At 39.9% G+C, this 16,813-nt stretch overlaps 1 protein-coding gene across 4 annotated transcripts in view; it reads left to right on the top strand.

Moving 5' to 3' along the window:
* The window catches only part of LOC144592432 (tumor necrosis factor alpha-induced protein 8), a 77,702-nt gene extending 62,833 nt beyond the window's left edge, over positions 1-14,869 (top strand). For 3 of the 4 annotated variants that reach the window (XM_078397018.1, XM_078397020.1, XM_078397022.1), the window contains one exon: positions 13,566-14,869. In XM_078397018.1, coding sequence (XP_078253144.1) covers positions 13,566-14,131 — 566 coding nt within the window. In that variant the 3' untranslated portion in view covers positions 14,132-14,869. Of the gene's footprint in view, positions 1-12,165; positions 12,278-13,565 lie in introns of those variants that run through there. The other variant, XM_078397019.1, reaches the window with a different exon arrangement.
* The last annotated feature ends 1,944 nt before the right edge of the window (positions 14,870-16,813 follow it).

The raw sequence follows: 16,813 nt of genomic DNA, 5'->3' as shown, positions 1-16,813 counted from the left end.
TGCAATATAAGAGAACTTTTCGACACAACAACAAACAATTTGGTGTGACTTCCTGCTTATACACACTTTAAAGTAAAACTGGTGACTTACAAGGAGCGAAAGGGAAAGAGAAGTCCAGTACAAGAATCTTAAACTTAAATTAAAAAAAGAAAATGCTTATGAGTTTGTAACCAGTATGATTGGGCCCGAGTTCTCGGAAATTTTTTAGAAACCAGCAAAGACTTGGAAAATTTCAGAAACTAGCAAAGAATGACTTAAAAAATGATAAAGAAGTAGAAAATGAAAGAAAAAAATGAAATATATTGTAAAATGGAAGAGTAATGATAGTTAACATCAGCTTGCTTAGAAACTGAGACACTGAGTTAATAATGGGGGAAAAGGAAATGAAATTGCTAAACATATGGTCGAGAATTCTTTTTGCATAGCACTGGAAAAATAGTTGTGAAATTGAGATAATGAGCTGCTCTATATGCATTTTGGTGCGCCTTTGCGAGTTTCTAGCATTTTTGTGTGAGATTCAGGTGCTCAGTGGTGGTGCTTTTCCAGTATCAGGCTTGTCTAAGTGATGATAGTAGTGGTGCATTTATCATAATTCAACACCAGCAGGAATTGTAACCATAATTGGTCAATAAAACATCAGCCGCTATTCATTCACAGAGGAGCCTAACCCTGGATGGCCAGAAAAAAACAAACGTTTATCAGACATAGAGTCACAGAGCTATGTGGCACCAAAATAGGCAAAACAAAAACTCATCATTCTGGCTATTCATCAAATGTCCCACTGAAGAACACTCGTAATCAAGTACACCAATAGATATTTAGCAGAACAATGCAGAATTTAGCAGAACAAAGTACCATAGCTACTTAATAAGATCAGAAAGACATCTGGTTACCTCCCCTTGATTCAAGGGGATAATTACTTAGCAGTTGTAGATAGTCAGTGTTCCATTTGATCAAGATGCACCCCAGTCATCTTTTGCCACTATTTGAAATTACTTTTCAATTTTTGAGGGTGTCAGAGAGTGATACAGTGTGGAAACGGGCCCTTCATCCCAACGTGGCCAAGCCGGCCAATTTGTCCCACCTACACTTGTTCCACCTGCCCACGTTTGGTCCATATCCCTCCAAACCTGTCCTATCCATGACTGTTCTTTAATGATGGAAAAGTTTCTGCCTCAACTACCTCCTCTGGCAGCTTGTTCCATACACCCAACAGCCTTTGTGTGAAAACGTTACCCCTCAGATTCTTATTAAATCTTTTCCCCTTCACCTTAAACCGATGTCCTCTGGTCCTCGATTCACCTACTCTGCGCAAGAGATTCTGTGCATCTACCCGATCTATTCATCTCATGATTTTATACACCTCAATAAGATCAGGGTCACCTCAAAAAGTGTCATTTCACCCTATTCAGTTACAGACCTAATTTCAAAGTTTGAAAATAAATTATATTGGAATCTCACGACACCTTATGAGATTCTTCAAACAGTAATAACTTTGCAATAATAGCCAGTTCTCAAACAGAAATGGGATGATCTGTTGATCGGCCTTCATTCAACAAGAGGTGCAAAATGGAACAACAACTATAAAAGAACAAAATATTTTAAAACATATGGAAATTGTACAAGTAAGGAATCCAAATATTTTAGGTTCTTTTGGCTCTTAATTTTGATGATTTCCAACACGTTTGGAAACCCTCCCATAACACTAGGACACTTCCCTTGTGCTCTATGACAGCAGCATAAATGTCCTGAAAGTACTGTGCTGCTGTTCCTGAGAATCATCAATGTATTGGAGTCAACATAGCTCCTTTGTAGTGGAATCATGCCAGCCGATATCCATAAGAGGTAATTAGAACAAAATTAGTTGATATGATACAGGTTTACCCAGATTTACACAGGTGTACCCAGTGGCCATTGTGAGCACCTTTAGTTTATTTTAGTTTTGAGATACAGCACAGAAACAGGCCTTTCGGCCCACTGAGTCTGCACCGACTAGCGATACTCGCACATTAACATTTCCCTACACACGAGGGACAATTTACACTTATGCCAAGCCAATTAACTTACAAACCTTTACGTCTTTGGAGTGTGGGAGGAAACCAAAGATCCTGGAGAAAACCCACGAGGTCATGGGGAGATCGTACAGACACCCGTAGTCGGGATCGAACCCGGGTTTCTGGCGCTGCAAGCGCTGTAAGGCAGCAACTTTACCGCTGCGCTACTGTGCCGCCACCTCTATAGTAATTACTTGCACTTTGCAAGCAGAAAATACAAACTTACTGGCCTTTGGAGTTTATGGTTTGTAATCTGCCCAAAACTATTTTAAAAACATAACCAGCAGTCCTCTACAGGGTGTGATCAGTTCTTTGGTTATATGTTTGGGTACAAATCAGGTGCTGCTTCTTATGCTGAGCTTCCACTGAGATGAGACTGCCAACCTAATTTTCAGCCAACCAGAGAGGGTGAGAGTGAGACTGATGGCCCATTATTTATTATTTGTAGTAAAGTTGGCATTCAGTGAGGATAAAATCTAATAGCAGATCTGGCAGAGAGAAATAGATCTGGCTTCTTTCCAAAGGCATGATGACGGTCTATCGCAAAGTATACAAAATAGTGATGAATTTCTGCAATCACATAAAATTAAATTAATGATAGGTGAGCAGATTGGGATGTTGAATCCATATATCACCACACATACTTTCAGTGATATGCTCAAGAACGAGCACAACATCGTAAGCCTCATATGTTTGGAGACCACGCTGACAATACAAGTAGAGTAACAGAGAAAATCAAACATCTGCTCTTATTGTTAATATAGCATATATCCTCCAGCTTCATGATACAAAAAATGCAATCTAAAGCTATGAGGTATTTCTCACTTGATATATTTAACTGCTATGGCAAATCACATTTAGTGGCCTTTAGTGAGACTGGGAGGAAAAATCTTTTTTTGTGTCGTAACAGCTGCGGATTGAGCACAGATGCCTCATGATTATTTCCTCTTCTAAAATGTTTTAAATAGGATTTGAAGCACAGCAATTGGCTGCAAAAATATATAAAGTTTAAAAAAAAGTACTTAATTCCTTTTTGTACATGTAATTAAGGAAACCAGAGAACCAGAAACTGGTTCGAGAACCAGAGGATATAGGTTTAAGGTGAAGGAGAAAAGATTTAATAGGAACCTGAGTGGTAACTGTTTCACACAAAGGGTGGTGGATGTGTGGAATGAGCTGCCAGAAGAGGTAGTTGAAGCAGGGACTATGGCAACATTTCAGAAACAATTAGACAGGTACATACATGGATAGGACAGGTTTAGAGGGATATGGACCAAACACAGGCAGGTGGGACTAGTGTAGATGAGGTCGGTGTGGGCAAGTTGGGTCGAAAGCCTGTTTCCAGGCTGTATCACTCTATGACTCGAAACCTCAAATACCATTGTTTAGTTGATTTTGCAATCTGCAGTATATTGTGCATTATTAAAAAATTAAAAATATACCACAGATGAAAATTTAAGAAAACATATTTATTCGTGACTTTGAGGCCTATTTAGGACAGAATAACCTTCATGTGGGCAATTTTTTCTATTTCATTTTATCCACTGAGAATCCATCTGCTTTTCTCAAACTCCATTCCCAAAATGATGATGGGCAGGAATCACCCTCTGACAGATTTTTTTTTAAAATTCACCAACATGCTAAAAGACATAATATAAAATTTAGATTTTATTTTGAATAGGAACGTTATGAGTCAATTTCAGATTTATTCCTGAAATAAATATTGTCTGGTCTTGTGTTTTGATGACAGTAGGCAAATAAATTTGCTTTTTAATTACAATGCTTTTTTTTTTGCTAAGGATTAACAAGAGACATCTTATGTGTTTTATTTTTCGAAAAATACTTTATTTTAATTGGCTATTTTAATTTGAAAATTCCATTTGTAGCAAACATTTCCATTACAGAATTGCCCCTCCTGTAAAATAAGAGGAGACTAAAGTGATAATCTGGATTTTCGAAATGACAAATATTTTATAACTACTTCACCCCCAGATTACCTCAACACTTGCACTTCTACATCCCTTCCTACATATTTTCATTCTTCCTATCCCTTTTCCCAATTTAATCGATTACTTTAATTTCCCATTCAGGTTGGATTTCTTCCCACCCATACCATAGTTACGCTAACATTTTCTTTCCTTCATTGTTACCCAATAGCCTTTACTTTTCAACTTTTTTAGGTGAGAAAGGAAAAGATTCAATGATGTGTGCAGGGTAGGTTTTTTTACACTGGTGGGTGCCTGTAATGCATCACCAGGGGTGGTAGTGGAGGTAGATACAATAGTGGTATTTCAGCTTTTGAATAGGCACTTATGCAGGAAATGAAGGGATGTGGACCATGTCTGGAGTGCATTGCAAGAGGTGGTGGTGGAGGCAGATATGATTGTGACATTTAAGAAGCTTTTAAATAGGCAAATGGAAGAGCAGGGTATAGAGGAATATGTATCATGTACAGGCAAATCTGTTTAACTTGGCATCATGTTTGGCACAAACACTGTGGGCCAAATGGCCTGTCTCTATCCTGTACTGTTCTAATTTCTATGTTTGTATGTGCAGGCAGAGGAGATTAGTTTAACTTGGCATCATATTTGGCACAAACATTGTGGGCCGAAGGGCCAGTTCCTGTTCTGTACTGTTCTATATTCTATGTTTACACATGCAGGCAGAGATTAGTTCAAGTTAGCATCATGTGGGCCAAAGTGCCTGTTCTGTGCTGCACTGTTACATTTTCTTTGTTCACCTTCTCCATCTTTTTCATTGCTATTTGCCTCCATTGTTTGTCTTTTCACCTTGCATCACCTTGCATCCCCTGTTCACTGCCATCTTCCTGTAATCTACTGAACTATTCTTTCCATTATTGGCGCTGTACCTCAAGTTCAGCTGGTAAAGGAAAGAAATGTGACCATGACATAACAAGTGGAAACTTTCATATTCACAAGAATGCCTATTTATGGAATCTAGAAACCACAACAATTTTCATCGGCAGCTGATTGAGAAGGGTCATTGGCGAGACGAAAATACGTGTTTGGAAGTTCCTTTTTACTGTGTAAAACCTACAGTGATTATGATGAAAAGATTTTTGGCCAGGCTTCTGGAAAAATGCATTTAAATTATGGTAAACGAACATGAAAGATGTTACAAGGATTTAATGTATAAACAGAATGGCTTTTAGGTGTAAAATTCACCAAATGTCATCCCTCATCATGGCAAGTAATTATGAAACCTTTCACGTAAAGTAACCTGACGAATGTGAGCAAGGAAAGACACACAGCATTGGAGTAACTCATCAGGTTGGGCAGCAAGTCTGGAGAACATGGATAGGTGATGTTTCAGGTCGGGACCCTTCTTCAGACTGATTCAGTTGTTTGTACATTTAAATTTATTTCTCTGCTTTCTCTAAGTTTCTGTGGCATGATTGTCCATTGGATTTTCAAGCCAACATATAAATATTCATCAGAGTAAGAACTTTTCCTGGTGTTAGTTCCAAGCTCTTTCCCAATCTAAAATGAGAGGGCAGAGGTTTAAGGTGAGAGAGGGAAGAATTAAAAGGGCAACTCTTTCACGCAGACCATGGTGCGTACATGGAGCATCAACCTATTATTTTTGCATCTTTCCATGATCTGCCTACATATCTGTTTCCTCTATCTTACACCGGCTATTGGCGTAACCCATTTCAGTGATTGCACCATTCTTATTCCTGACCTCTCCAAGAAGTCAGTGAATTGCAGAGCAGACTGTAGGGGCTAAAAGAACAGCTCCATTCTTATTTATCATAAAGAGATCATGTGGCATGGCAGGACTAACTTCCATCCATTTTAGTTTCTGTTCCATTCGCTCTACAACAGATAGATCCTAAAATTGGTTATTAATAAAATGTTATTTAAAAAGCCTTTAGATGACATGCACATACAAGGATGAGGGATATGAATCATGTGCAGACAGAAGAGATTAGTTTAGAAACATAGAAACATCGAAAATAGGTACAGGAGGAAGTCATTCAGCCTTTCGAGCCAGCACCAACATGTGATCATGGCTGATCGTCCCCAATCAATACCCCGTGCCTGCCTTCTCCCCATTGTTTGATTTGGCTTCATCTTCAATACAGACATCATAGGCTTAAGGGCCTGTTCCAGTGATGTACTGTTCTAAAATTCAACACAAAAATTAGATGGCATAAAATTTTAATGTTTTTAAGATTTTAAAAAGGTAATGCTCTTTTTGAGACTAAAGAAAGTTTGAGAAAATGATTCTTGAGAATAATTTCTAGGAAAATTGATGATGGACTTCAGTAGTTAATTTTTTTTGAAATTCACTGAACGACATTACTTTTTCTGCAGTGCATTTCAAAAAGCAGCAAACGATGAAATCAGAAGGATTATTTTCATAGTTAAGTACCATGTACAGCAGCGGTAGAGTTACTGCCCAACAACGCTTGCAGCGCCGGAGACTTAGGTTCGATCCCGACTACAGGTGCTGTCTGTATAGAGTTTGCATGTTCTCCCCATAACCACGTGGGTTTTCCCCGAGATCTTCGGTTTCTTCCCACACTCCAAAGATGTACAGGTATGTAGGTAAATTGGCTTGGTAAATGTAAAAGTTGTCCATAGTGTGTGTAGGATAGTGTTAATGTGCGGGGATCGTTATAGGACTCCATCCCTCTCCCACCCACTCTGAAACATTCTTGGCCATGGCACCAGGGAGGCAATGCACCATCCCGGAGTTTCACTTGTGGCCGCAGATGCATCTGACTGTGTCCCTGACCATAGAGTCATCTATCTCTATTGCTCACCTAAACTGTGACCAACCCTGCTGGTGCATCTGATCATGCCACTGCTGTTGCTATCCCCTAAGTCCAACCCCCAACATTAGCCAAAACATTATGTAGTATAAGAAAATAACTGCAGATGCTGGTACAAATCGAAGGTATTTATTCACAAAATGCTGGAGTAACTCAGCAGGTCAGGCAGCATCTCGGGAGAGAAGGAATGGGCAACGTTTCGGGTCGAGACCCTTCTTCAGACTGATGTCAGGGGGGCGGGACAAAGGAAGGATATAGGTGGAAACAGGAAGACAGTGGGAGATCTGGGAAGGGGAGGGGAAGAGAGGGACAGAGGAACTATCTAAAGTTGGAGAAGACAATGTTCATACCACTGGGCTGCGAAATATGAGGTGCTGTTCCTCCAATTTCCGGTGGGACTCACTACGGCACTGGAGGAGGCCCATGACAGAAAGGTCAGACTGGGAATGGGAGGGGGAGTTGAAGTGCTCAGCCGCCGGGAGATCAGATTGGTTAACGCGGACCGAGCGCAGGTGTTGAACCCGCGTTTGGTTTCGCCGATGTAAAGAAGTTGACATCTGGAGCAGTGGATGCAATAGATGAGGTTGGAGGAGGTGCAGGTGAACCTGTCTCACCTGGAAAGACTATTTGGGTCCTTGGATGGAGTTGAGGGGGGAGGTAAAGGGACAGGTGTTGCATCTCGTGCGGTTGCAGGGGAAAGTGCCCGGGGATGGGGTGGTTTGGGTAGGAAGGGACGAGTGGACCAGGGAGTTACGGAGGGAATGGTCTCTGCGGAACGCAGAAAGGGGAGGGGATGGGAAGATATGGCCAGTGGTGGGGTCCCGTTGTAGGTGACGGAAATGTTGGCGGATGATTTGTTGGATACGCTGGCTGGTGGGGTGGAAGGTGAGAACGAGGGGGATTCTGTCGTTACGAGTGGGGGGAGGGGGAGCAAGAGCGGAGCTGCGGGATGTAGAAGAGACCCTAGTGCGAGCCTCATCTATAATGGAAGAGGGGAAGCCCCGTTTCCTGAAGAATGAGGACATCTCTGATGCCCTAGTGTGAAACATCTCATCCCGGGCGCAGATGCGGCGTAGGGGATAGACTTTTTGCAGGAGACCGGGTGGGAAGAAGTGTAGTCCAGATAGCTGTGCGAGTCAGTGGGTTTATAGTAGATGTCAGTCACTAGTCTGTCTCCTGTGATGGAGATGGTGAGGTCCAGAAACGGGAGGGAAATGTCGGAGATAGTCCAGGAGCCAAAACATTATACTTATTAGAGAGTGGAATAGCCACAGGGGATTCCTGCACTACCTGTCTGGCCCTCCTGGCAGTCACCCACCAATCTGGCTGGACCTGCTGTGTGACCACCACCATGAAACTCCTATCTATAACACTCTCAGTCTCCATTGGTATGTTCAACCTCATATATTCAACCTCCTGTATATTCAACCGCAGCTGAACCCACATCCAATCCACACGGACTGGGATGAGCTACAGCTAGACACACTTCCTGTGGACATGGTGGGATGGGACAGATGCAGAAAGGGTATTTCTAATGATGGAGGAGTCTAGGTCTAAAATAATAGTCCAACGATGAGAGGTAAGCAAGATAGGACTGAGATGCGAGTGTGTAGGATTGTGTTAGTGTGCGGGGATCGCTAGTCGGCACGGACTTGGTGGGCCAAAGGACCCTGTTTCTGCTCTGTATCTCTAAACTAAGCTAGACTAAATTAAATGTGCCAAGTTAGGTGTTTTTGTTCAAGAATTCATTCTTTAAAGATAGTTATATAAACTGGAAACTCAATTGGATAAATCTACTTGCTCATCAAATGGATCTGGATCTCTGATGGAAAAAAAGCACTGGATGATGACGAACTGAAAATAATGATCAGACCTTTTATGGATTTGTTGTTATTGACAAAATCTTTCAAATTAATTATAGGTACTGCCAATGCTTCATGTTTTAGATAAGGCAAAACTGAAACTTTACATCTCTCTAACGAGTGCAAAGTAATAAAGGCATTAAACAGACCTTTCCTTGCAGAACAATTAAATATATTTAGAATTTTTGAGCATAGAACAGTACAGCACAGGAACGGCCTCTTCAGGTCACAATGTTTGTGCCAAACATGATGTCAAGTTAAACTGATCTCATCTGCCTGGAGTTGATCCATATCCCTCTATTCCCTGCATTTCAATGTGCCTATCTAAATGCCTCTTAAATGCCACTATCATTTTTGCCCCCACCACAAACCCTGGCTGTGTGTTTCAGGCCCCCACCACTCTCTGTGTAAGAAAAGACTTGCCCTTAAAATTTCCCCCTCTCACCTAAAAGCTATGCCCTCTCGTGTTGGACATTTCCACCCTGGATAAAGGGTTCTGACCATTTATCTTATCTATGTCAAATTTTGCATTATCTCATGTGTACATATTAATTTCACAGGCAGCTTTGCACAATAGTGTACATTTCACTTGCATTTAGAAATTGCCTTCAACAGAAAACCAACAAAAGGTGCTTTACGAAGATTTGTTTTGACAAAAATGGTCAATGCCCAGAGAGGAAATATTATGACTGCTTTACTACTACAACCTTTGTATCAATGCAAAAACAATTACAGACATACAGCAAAGTGTGGTGTAACTCACAAGTCCGATCAGTAAATATTATGAAAAAAATAACAATATTCCTCATTGATAATTCCTTTCTTCAAAGTAACGATAAACTGTTAGATTTAGAAAAGAAAAGGCGAGAGGACCTTGAAGCTGAAGCAATGCATAAGTGGATGGACTGGTTGGACTGAAGGGACATTTTTCCTGTGTAATCTTACATGGACAAAACTTTCTCCCTAGAAAACTATGTTGTACAGCCAAAAATCATTTGTCTACACACTGTGTGGAAAACTACATCAGTGCACAAAGCAAAGCAGCTTTTTACAGTTTTCCACACTATTGCGCAGACAAATGTTTTATAAAACAAATATTTTATAGTGCTCTATCCCCTGCCTTCTCCCCATAACCCCTGACACCCATACTAATCAAGAATCTATCTATCTCTGCCTTAAATATATCCACTAACTTTGACTCCACAGCCTTCTGTGGCAATGAATTCCACAGATTCACCACCCTCTGACTAAAGAAATTCCTCATCTTCCTAAAAATTCTGAGGCTGTGATCTTTCGTCCTAGACTCATCCCACTAGTGGAAACATCATTTCCACATCCACTCTATCTAAGCCTTTCACTATTCTGTACGTTTCAATGAGGTCCCCCCCCTCATTCTTCTCATTTCAGCGAATATAGGCACAGTGCCATCAAACGCTTATCATATGTTAACCTAATAATTCCTGGGATCATTTTTGTAAACCTCCTCTGGAGCCCCTCCAGAGCCAGCAGATATGATGCCGAAAATTGCTGACAATATTCCAAATGCGGCCTGACCAGCCTCGGCATTACATCCCTTTTTGTTATACAAGCCCTCTCAAAATAAATGCTTGCATTGCGGTTGCTTTCTTCACTATTGATTCGACTTGCAGATTAACTTTTTGGGAATACTGCACTAGCACTCCCAAAACCCTTTCCATTCTTGAATGTGGCATGTTTTTTTGATGAGTTCCACATTGCACTTGCAGCTTTGTTCTTGGGCACATCAGCACAAAATGCTGCAAATATTCAGCAGGCAAAACAACATCTGTGGAAAGTGATATGGGGTTACTGCTTCAGCATGAAAACTCTTTGTCAGAATGCTCTCTTTCCACATTTGTTGCCTGACTTGCTCAGTGTTTACAGCATTTTCTGTTTCAGATTTTTGGCATCTATCGATTTTTTATTTTCATGTATTTTTTTTTTTGCCTTTATCTGTAATCAAGTAACTGGTGCACAACAGCAATTGCACATCAAAAGCATCACGCAGGGAATCTTCCACTTCTCACAAATGGAGTGGAAGCAAATTGCCCACTGCCCCAGATACTGCCTTGGAGGAATAATGGTTCTTTTGAGAGTTACTTTGTGTAGGACAAATTGTCTGTACCTAGTTATTAGGAGATTTTTTTGTACACTTCGGCATGGTGGCGCAGTGGTAGAGTTGTTGCCTTACAGAGCCAGAGACACGGGTTTGAACCTGACTGTGGGTGCTGTCTTTCCGGAGTTTGTACATTCTCCCCGTGACCTGCGTGGGTTTTCTCTGGGTGCTCCGGTTTTCTCCCACACACAAAAGACGTAAAGGTTTATAGGCCAATTGGCTTTGGTAAAATTGTAAATTGGCCCTAGTGTGTAGGATAATGCTCGTGTGCGAGGATCACTGGTCGGCGTGGACTCGTTGGGCCAAAAGGCCTGTTTCCGTGCTGTATTTCTAAACTAAACTAAACTTGTAAATCCAGCAATATTGAGCATCCAATGTATTGCACAGGGTAGAAAGTTTATGCAAAATACTTGGATCTTAATGGATTTAGAAATATAAATATAACCCACTCTAAAATGTTGTTTTTGTGTAATAGAAAACAGCATTTCAAATTGGAAGCTTCAGAAACACAAAACATTGAAGTATTGGAAATTCAGTTTCACATTTGGAAACAGCACTGATTGCAACATCACTACTTCCTCATTCACCGATTGAAAACAGATACAATTATGACATTTAAAAGACATTTGGACAGATATATGGATAGGAAGCATTTAGAGGGATATATGGGCCAAATGCAGGTAAAAGGGACTAGCCCAATATACCTATGAACAAGGTGGGCTAAAGCGCCAGTTTCCATGCTGTACAGCTCTATGAAATATTTATCAAGAAGATAAATATTCTCCACCAATCCTAGCATTATGAAATAATTCCCATGATTAGTTAATAAAGTCACATGAAATGGAAGAAGATATCCAGTTTCCAATTTAAACTAAATCATTTAATGATTTAATTTCATTGGGCTGTGGCTGAAAATATTGTGTAGTGCAACAGTTGATTGAATTAAACTCGTGGATACAACACAAGATTTTATATCAGTTGACCCCTGGTTCTAAGTTAGCTCAGGATTGGCAGGGGAAAGCAAGCTAGATCTTGCAGCAGGACCTTCTGCATGTTATGCAATCGAGTGAAATTGCGGACGGACTGAGGCACATAGAGGGAGATTGCAAAACAATCCGACCACGTGTTTTGAAAACTATTACAATCTGCTGAGCCTGTGCCCTGTGGTTGAGGATCATCAAAACTTTTAAACAATCAAAAAATTCCTGATGTTCAGAAATAGTCAAAAATTTCCAAAAGCTAGTGAAACGTACTGAGAAGAGTACAACACAGGAACTAGCCCTTCGACCCATAATGTTTGTGCTGAACCTGATGCCTAGGTAACCTGAACACAGAAGCAGGTGAATTTATTATGGAGAACAAGGAAATGGCAGACGAGTTGAACAGGTACTTTGGATCTGTCTTCACTAAGGAAGACACAATCTCCCAGGTAGGCCATTTACAACATTTAAAAGGAAAAACCTTTTCACTTAGAGTTGTAAATCTGTGGAATTCTCTGCCTCAGAAGGCAGTGGAGGCCAATTCTCTGGATGCTTTCAAGAGAGAGTTAGATAGAGTTAGATTATGGGGAGAGGGCAGGAACGGGTACTGATTGTGAATGATCAGCCATGATCACATTGAATGGCAGTACTGGCTCGAAGGGCCGAATGGCCTACTCCTGCACCTATTGTCTATTATTGTTCCCCCCCCTTTCCCTCCCCCCCACTCCACCCCCTTTATCCTCCCTCCTCCCCCGCCCTCCCTCCCCCCCTCCATCCATCCCTCCCTCCCTCGGAGATAGATTTAAACTTTAAAATGTGAATAACTTTTAAAATATAACACCGATTTCAATGAAACTTCTTCCATTAGCACCAAAAGGATGACGGCGAATAAGGTGGGCCTAAAATTGTCACGCTATCGTGGACCGTTTTGGCTGTAGTTCAGGAACAAACAAACAAACAAATAGTTTTAGTATATAGATGTCCCAGAGAGAACAATTAAATTCTTACTTGCTGCAGCACAACAGAATTTGAAAAAATTCAGTGTGTATATATACACCTACTCATAAGTGCACACACACACACACGTATATATGTATATATATATACACACACATACACACAGACTTCAAAAACAAACAATAATAGTGCAATAATCATAATAATAATCTATTGTAGTTCAGAGCTTATTTGAGGTTGTAATGTTTAATAGCCTGATGGTTGTAGGGAAGAAGCTGTTCCTGAAGCTGGAGGTTACAGTTTTCAGGCTCCTGTACCTTCTTTCTGATGGCAGGGGTTTAATGAGTGTGTGGCCAGGATGGTGTGGGTCTCTGATGATGCTGGCTGCCTTTTTGAGGCAGCGACTCACGGTCAGAGCCGGTGATGGACTGGGCAGTGTTCACAACTTTTTGCAGTCTTTTCTGCTCCTGGACGTTCAAGTTGCCGAACCAAGCCATGATGCAACTAGTCAATATTGTCTCTGCTGTACACCTGTAGAAGTTCAAGAGAATCCTCTTTGACATACCGAATCTCCTTAATTTTCTTAAGAATCTTTCACATTCATAAGTTTTTTAGTTTGTGGAGTAGTTTGGGGGTGTATGCTAACATTTTCCAACAAAATCCAGTCCTTTGCTATTTTTTTGCACCAGCAGGAACTCGTGACAGATTAAATGCATTCCAATATCATTCCTGACATTACAGTTTTGGCTTGATGTTAAATCTATCCTATTTATTTTTCAGTGGCTACAGAGATCTTCAATTCGAAAAGCCTGGCTGTGCAAGCCCAAAAGAAAATACTCAGCAAGATGGCTTCAAAATCGATAGCAACAGCATTGGTAGATGATACAAGCAGTGATGTTTTGGATGAATTATACAAACTAACCAAGGAATACACACAGAACAAAAAGGAGGCAGAAAAGATCATCAAAAACCTTATCAAAGTGGTCATAAAACTGGTGGTTCTGCACAGAAACAACCAGTTCAATGAAGATGAGATATTGCTCATGGAGAAGTTCAAAAAGAAGTTTCACCAGTTAGCAATGACTGTTGTCAGTTTTCACCAGGTTGACTTTACATTTGATCGGAATGTTTTGTCCAAACTTTTGAATGAATGCAGAGACATGCTTCATCAGATTATTGACCGTCATCTAACCACCAAGTCACATGGACGCGTCAATCATGTTTTTAATCACTTTTCAGATTGTGAATTCTTGGCTGCCCTTTACAATCCATTTGGACCCTACAAAGCCTCTCTGGAGAAAATATGTAATGGTGTGAACAAAATGCTAGATGATAAAAATATATAATCAATCCTTTGTAATGTTCCAAAGTCAAATTGACTATTATGTCAAACAAGTTTACTGAAATACAAATAAATACATGTAAAAAGCATTGTTTAAAAGAGTATTCTGACATTTTTAAAATACAAGAATCATTTTTTATTTCTGCCACAAAATGCACAAAATATTTCAACGTGATTTTCATCCAACAAAAAATAAACTCTTATTGCCTGACTCCAGTAACGTACTAGATGAATGGTCTTGGCATAAGGACTGAAATTGAAGAAGAATTTTGATGATCAGGATATTTCCATCAAACTGCACAGTTTTCTACCAACTAGACTACTACGGAAAATGATAAATGTTGTTTCCTTTTTAATTGTTTATAAATAAACTGCTACTTTAAAAAATCTATGAATTACAAAAAAAACTGGAATGAAAACTCATGTCTTCGCATTGATTTTACAGAATATAGTTACAATTATTCAGGTGTGCTAACAGTGTTATGACCAAGAATAACAAATATCAAATATTCTATTTTTCCCTTGTAAATGGTTGTTTTTATTTTAATTATTACAATCATTTGGATTAATAAATGTATTAATCACTTTGAATTTGCTCTTCATCTATATACTAAAACTCTTGTTTGTTTGTTTGTTTGTTTGTTCCTGAACTACAGCCAAAACGGTACATGATAGCATGATAATTTTAGGCCCACCTTACTCATCGTTGTCCCTTTGATGCTAATGGAAGAAGTTTCATTGAAATCGGTGTTATATTTTTAAAGTTATTCACATTTTAAAGTTTGAATCTATCGCTTAGGGAGGGAGGGGTGGAGGGATGGAGGGAGAATAAAGGGGGGTTGGGGAGATGGAGTGGGGGAGGGGAAGGGGGGGAGGGTTAGGGGGAGAGGGAGGTGAGGGTGCTGCATCAATGCAGGAGAGGTTTGGGCCCAACTGCTTGGTCTATTTCCTCTAAATCTAGTTTCATGGAAGCCCAAGCAGCAAAAATAATCTTTTGTTAATTTTACACCAGGATTGATAGTTATAAGGGCTCAGGCCAACTGCTCTTCTAATGTGAATTATTTGTTCATGGCAAGTCAAAGAATAAATTAGCACTGAACCTGGAAATTATACAGCCATCAAAGCATGATTTGATAATTTATTTCTAATGTTGCAACAAATCAAACTTGCTCTTAATAGTGCAACGAGTCAATGACTATGCCACATATAGTAATTGTTCTATTTGAAGTTTTCAGTTTGGAAAATGTTGTAATAAATAACAAAATTAATTCACTGTTTATTTACACTTATTTTGTGATTTAATTGTGTGATGCATTTAGATTTAATAGTGAATGGAAACATTAATTATTTCCTCAGAATATGTAGAGAACGAGACCCAGAGCTGGGTGGGCATTTGAAAAAAAATATCCCTGGATGAAATATTTTATTTACCAGTCTCCAACATTATCTTGCTGTTGTGAACAGGTTAAACAAATGTACAATATCACGAGATGACGCTATAATCCTAGTCTTGAGTTAGAAATAAGTTGCAGTTTCCAGTCAGGTCAGCCTTAATTAAGGTCCAGGACCAGAAGAGGCTCAGAGGTAACACTTTTAACACTGGTTGACAAGGTGCCCCACCTACGGGATAATGTTGAAAGTAAAAGCTTATTGTGAAGGGGGTTACAAATAGACAAGGATGGAAATTTGGCTGGGTAATAAGACACTGATGACCTTTTTTTCCCGGTTCTCGAAAATGTACTGATGACCTGAGGTGTGAGACTGTTTAAAGATGTGCTTTAGGTGGGTGTTAGAGACGTGGGATGCAGAGCAATATGTTTCATGTGTGTTTGCTGTAATGTTCACTGACTGGTCACATGTCTGCAGTTATTAATTTTCTTTCAACATTGTAGCCATGTCCTCATTGCCTCTCTGAAAATGCTCTGCCATTTGTGTTTCTTCCCTCTTCCAAGTGGTTCCTTCGGAACCCAAATGAGGAGGACAGGTGTCAAACATCTCCAAATAGATTTCAAGAGAAGTATCTGAGAATAGTATGGTTGCTTATGTATAAGTTTAATCATTATTACCTTGTGCCAATGTCCATTGATTATAGATCATTTGCTCCTCCTTGTATTAGCTAAAACAGCATGGATCATATTCACTTCATGCACATATCACACCATACAAAAATGACATAATTTGCGCTTGAATCATTGTGCAAGTTGTATGCAAGAATTTCACGGACAAACAACACCCAGAACAATGTAGTCTGAATTGCACTTTAAATATGTATTTTTGCATCAATTGAACTCTGCTGTGGTTCCATATAATGGGTGCTGATTTGTTTCTGATGCATACACGTCAGTAGGAAGAGTAGTCTTACCAGACTGTGACATTGGCTCCTGAACAAGGTTGGTATTGATGTTAGTGCTGCCAAATTGGAACTCCATTCACCTACTTTTCACTTCACTTGTCCAATAATGAGTTCAAGATCAGTCAGTATCCCTGCCAAGGAATCATTCACAACTTGCAAATTAGTTTCTGGTTCTTTTCTACTGGCCAATGCTTGTGCATTCATTTTGTAATTAAATTCTGCACAACAACTTCAAACTGTCATTAATCTTAAATGGCATGTCTTCACATTGTTTAGCTTCAGCAAGAATAGCAACAGCATGAGCTAGCTGTCCGATAAATAAAAGGTGAGGAA

This window comes from Rhinoraja longicauda, chromosome 3 (assembly GCF_053455715.1).
Source record: "Rhinoraja longicauda isolate Sanriku21f chromosome 3, sRhiLon1.1, whole genome shotgun sequence".
NCBI lineage: Eukaryota > Metazoa > Chordata > Chondrichthyes > Rajiformes > Arhynchobatidae > Rhinoraja > Rhinoraja longicauda.
The sequence above is the reverse complement of the archived record's forward strand: the minus strand, read 5'-3'. Positions and strand labels throughout refer to the sequence as shown.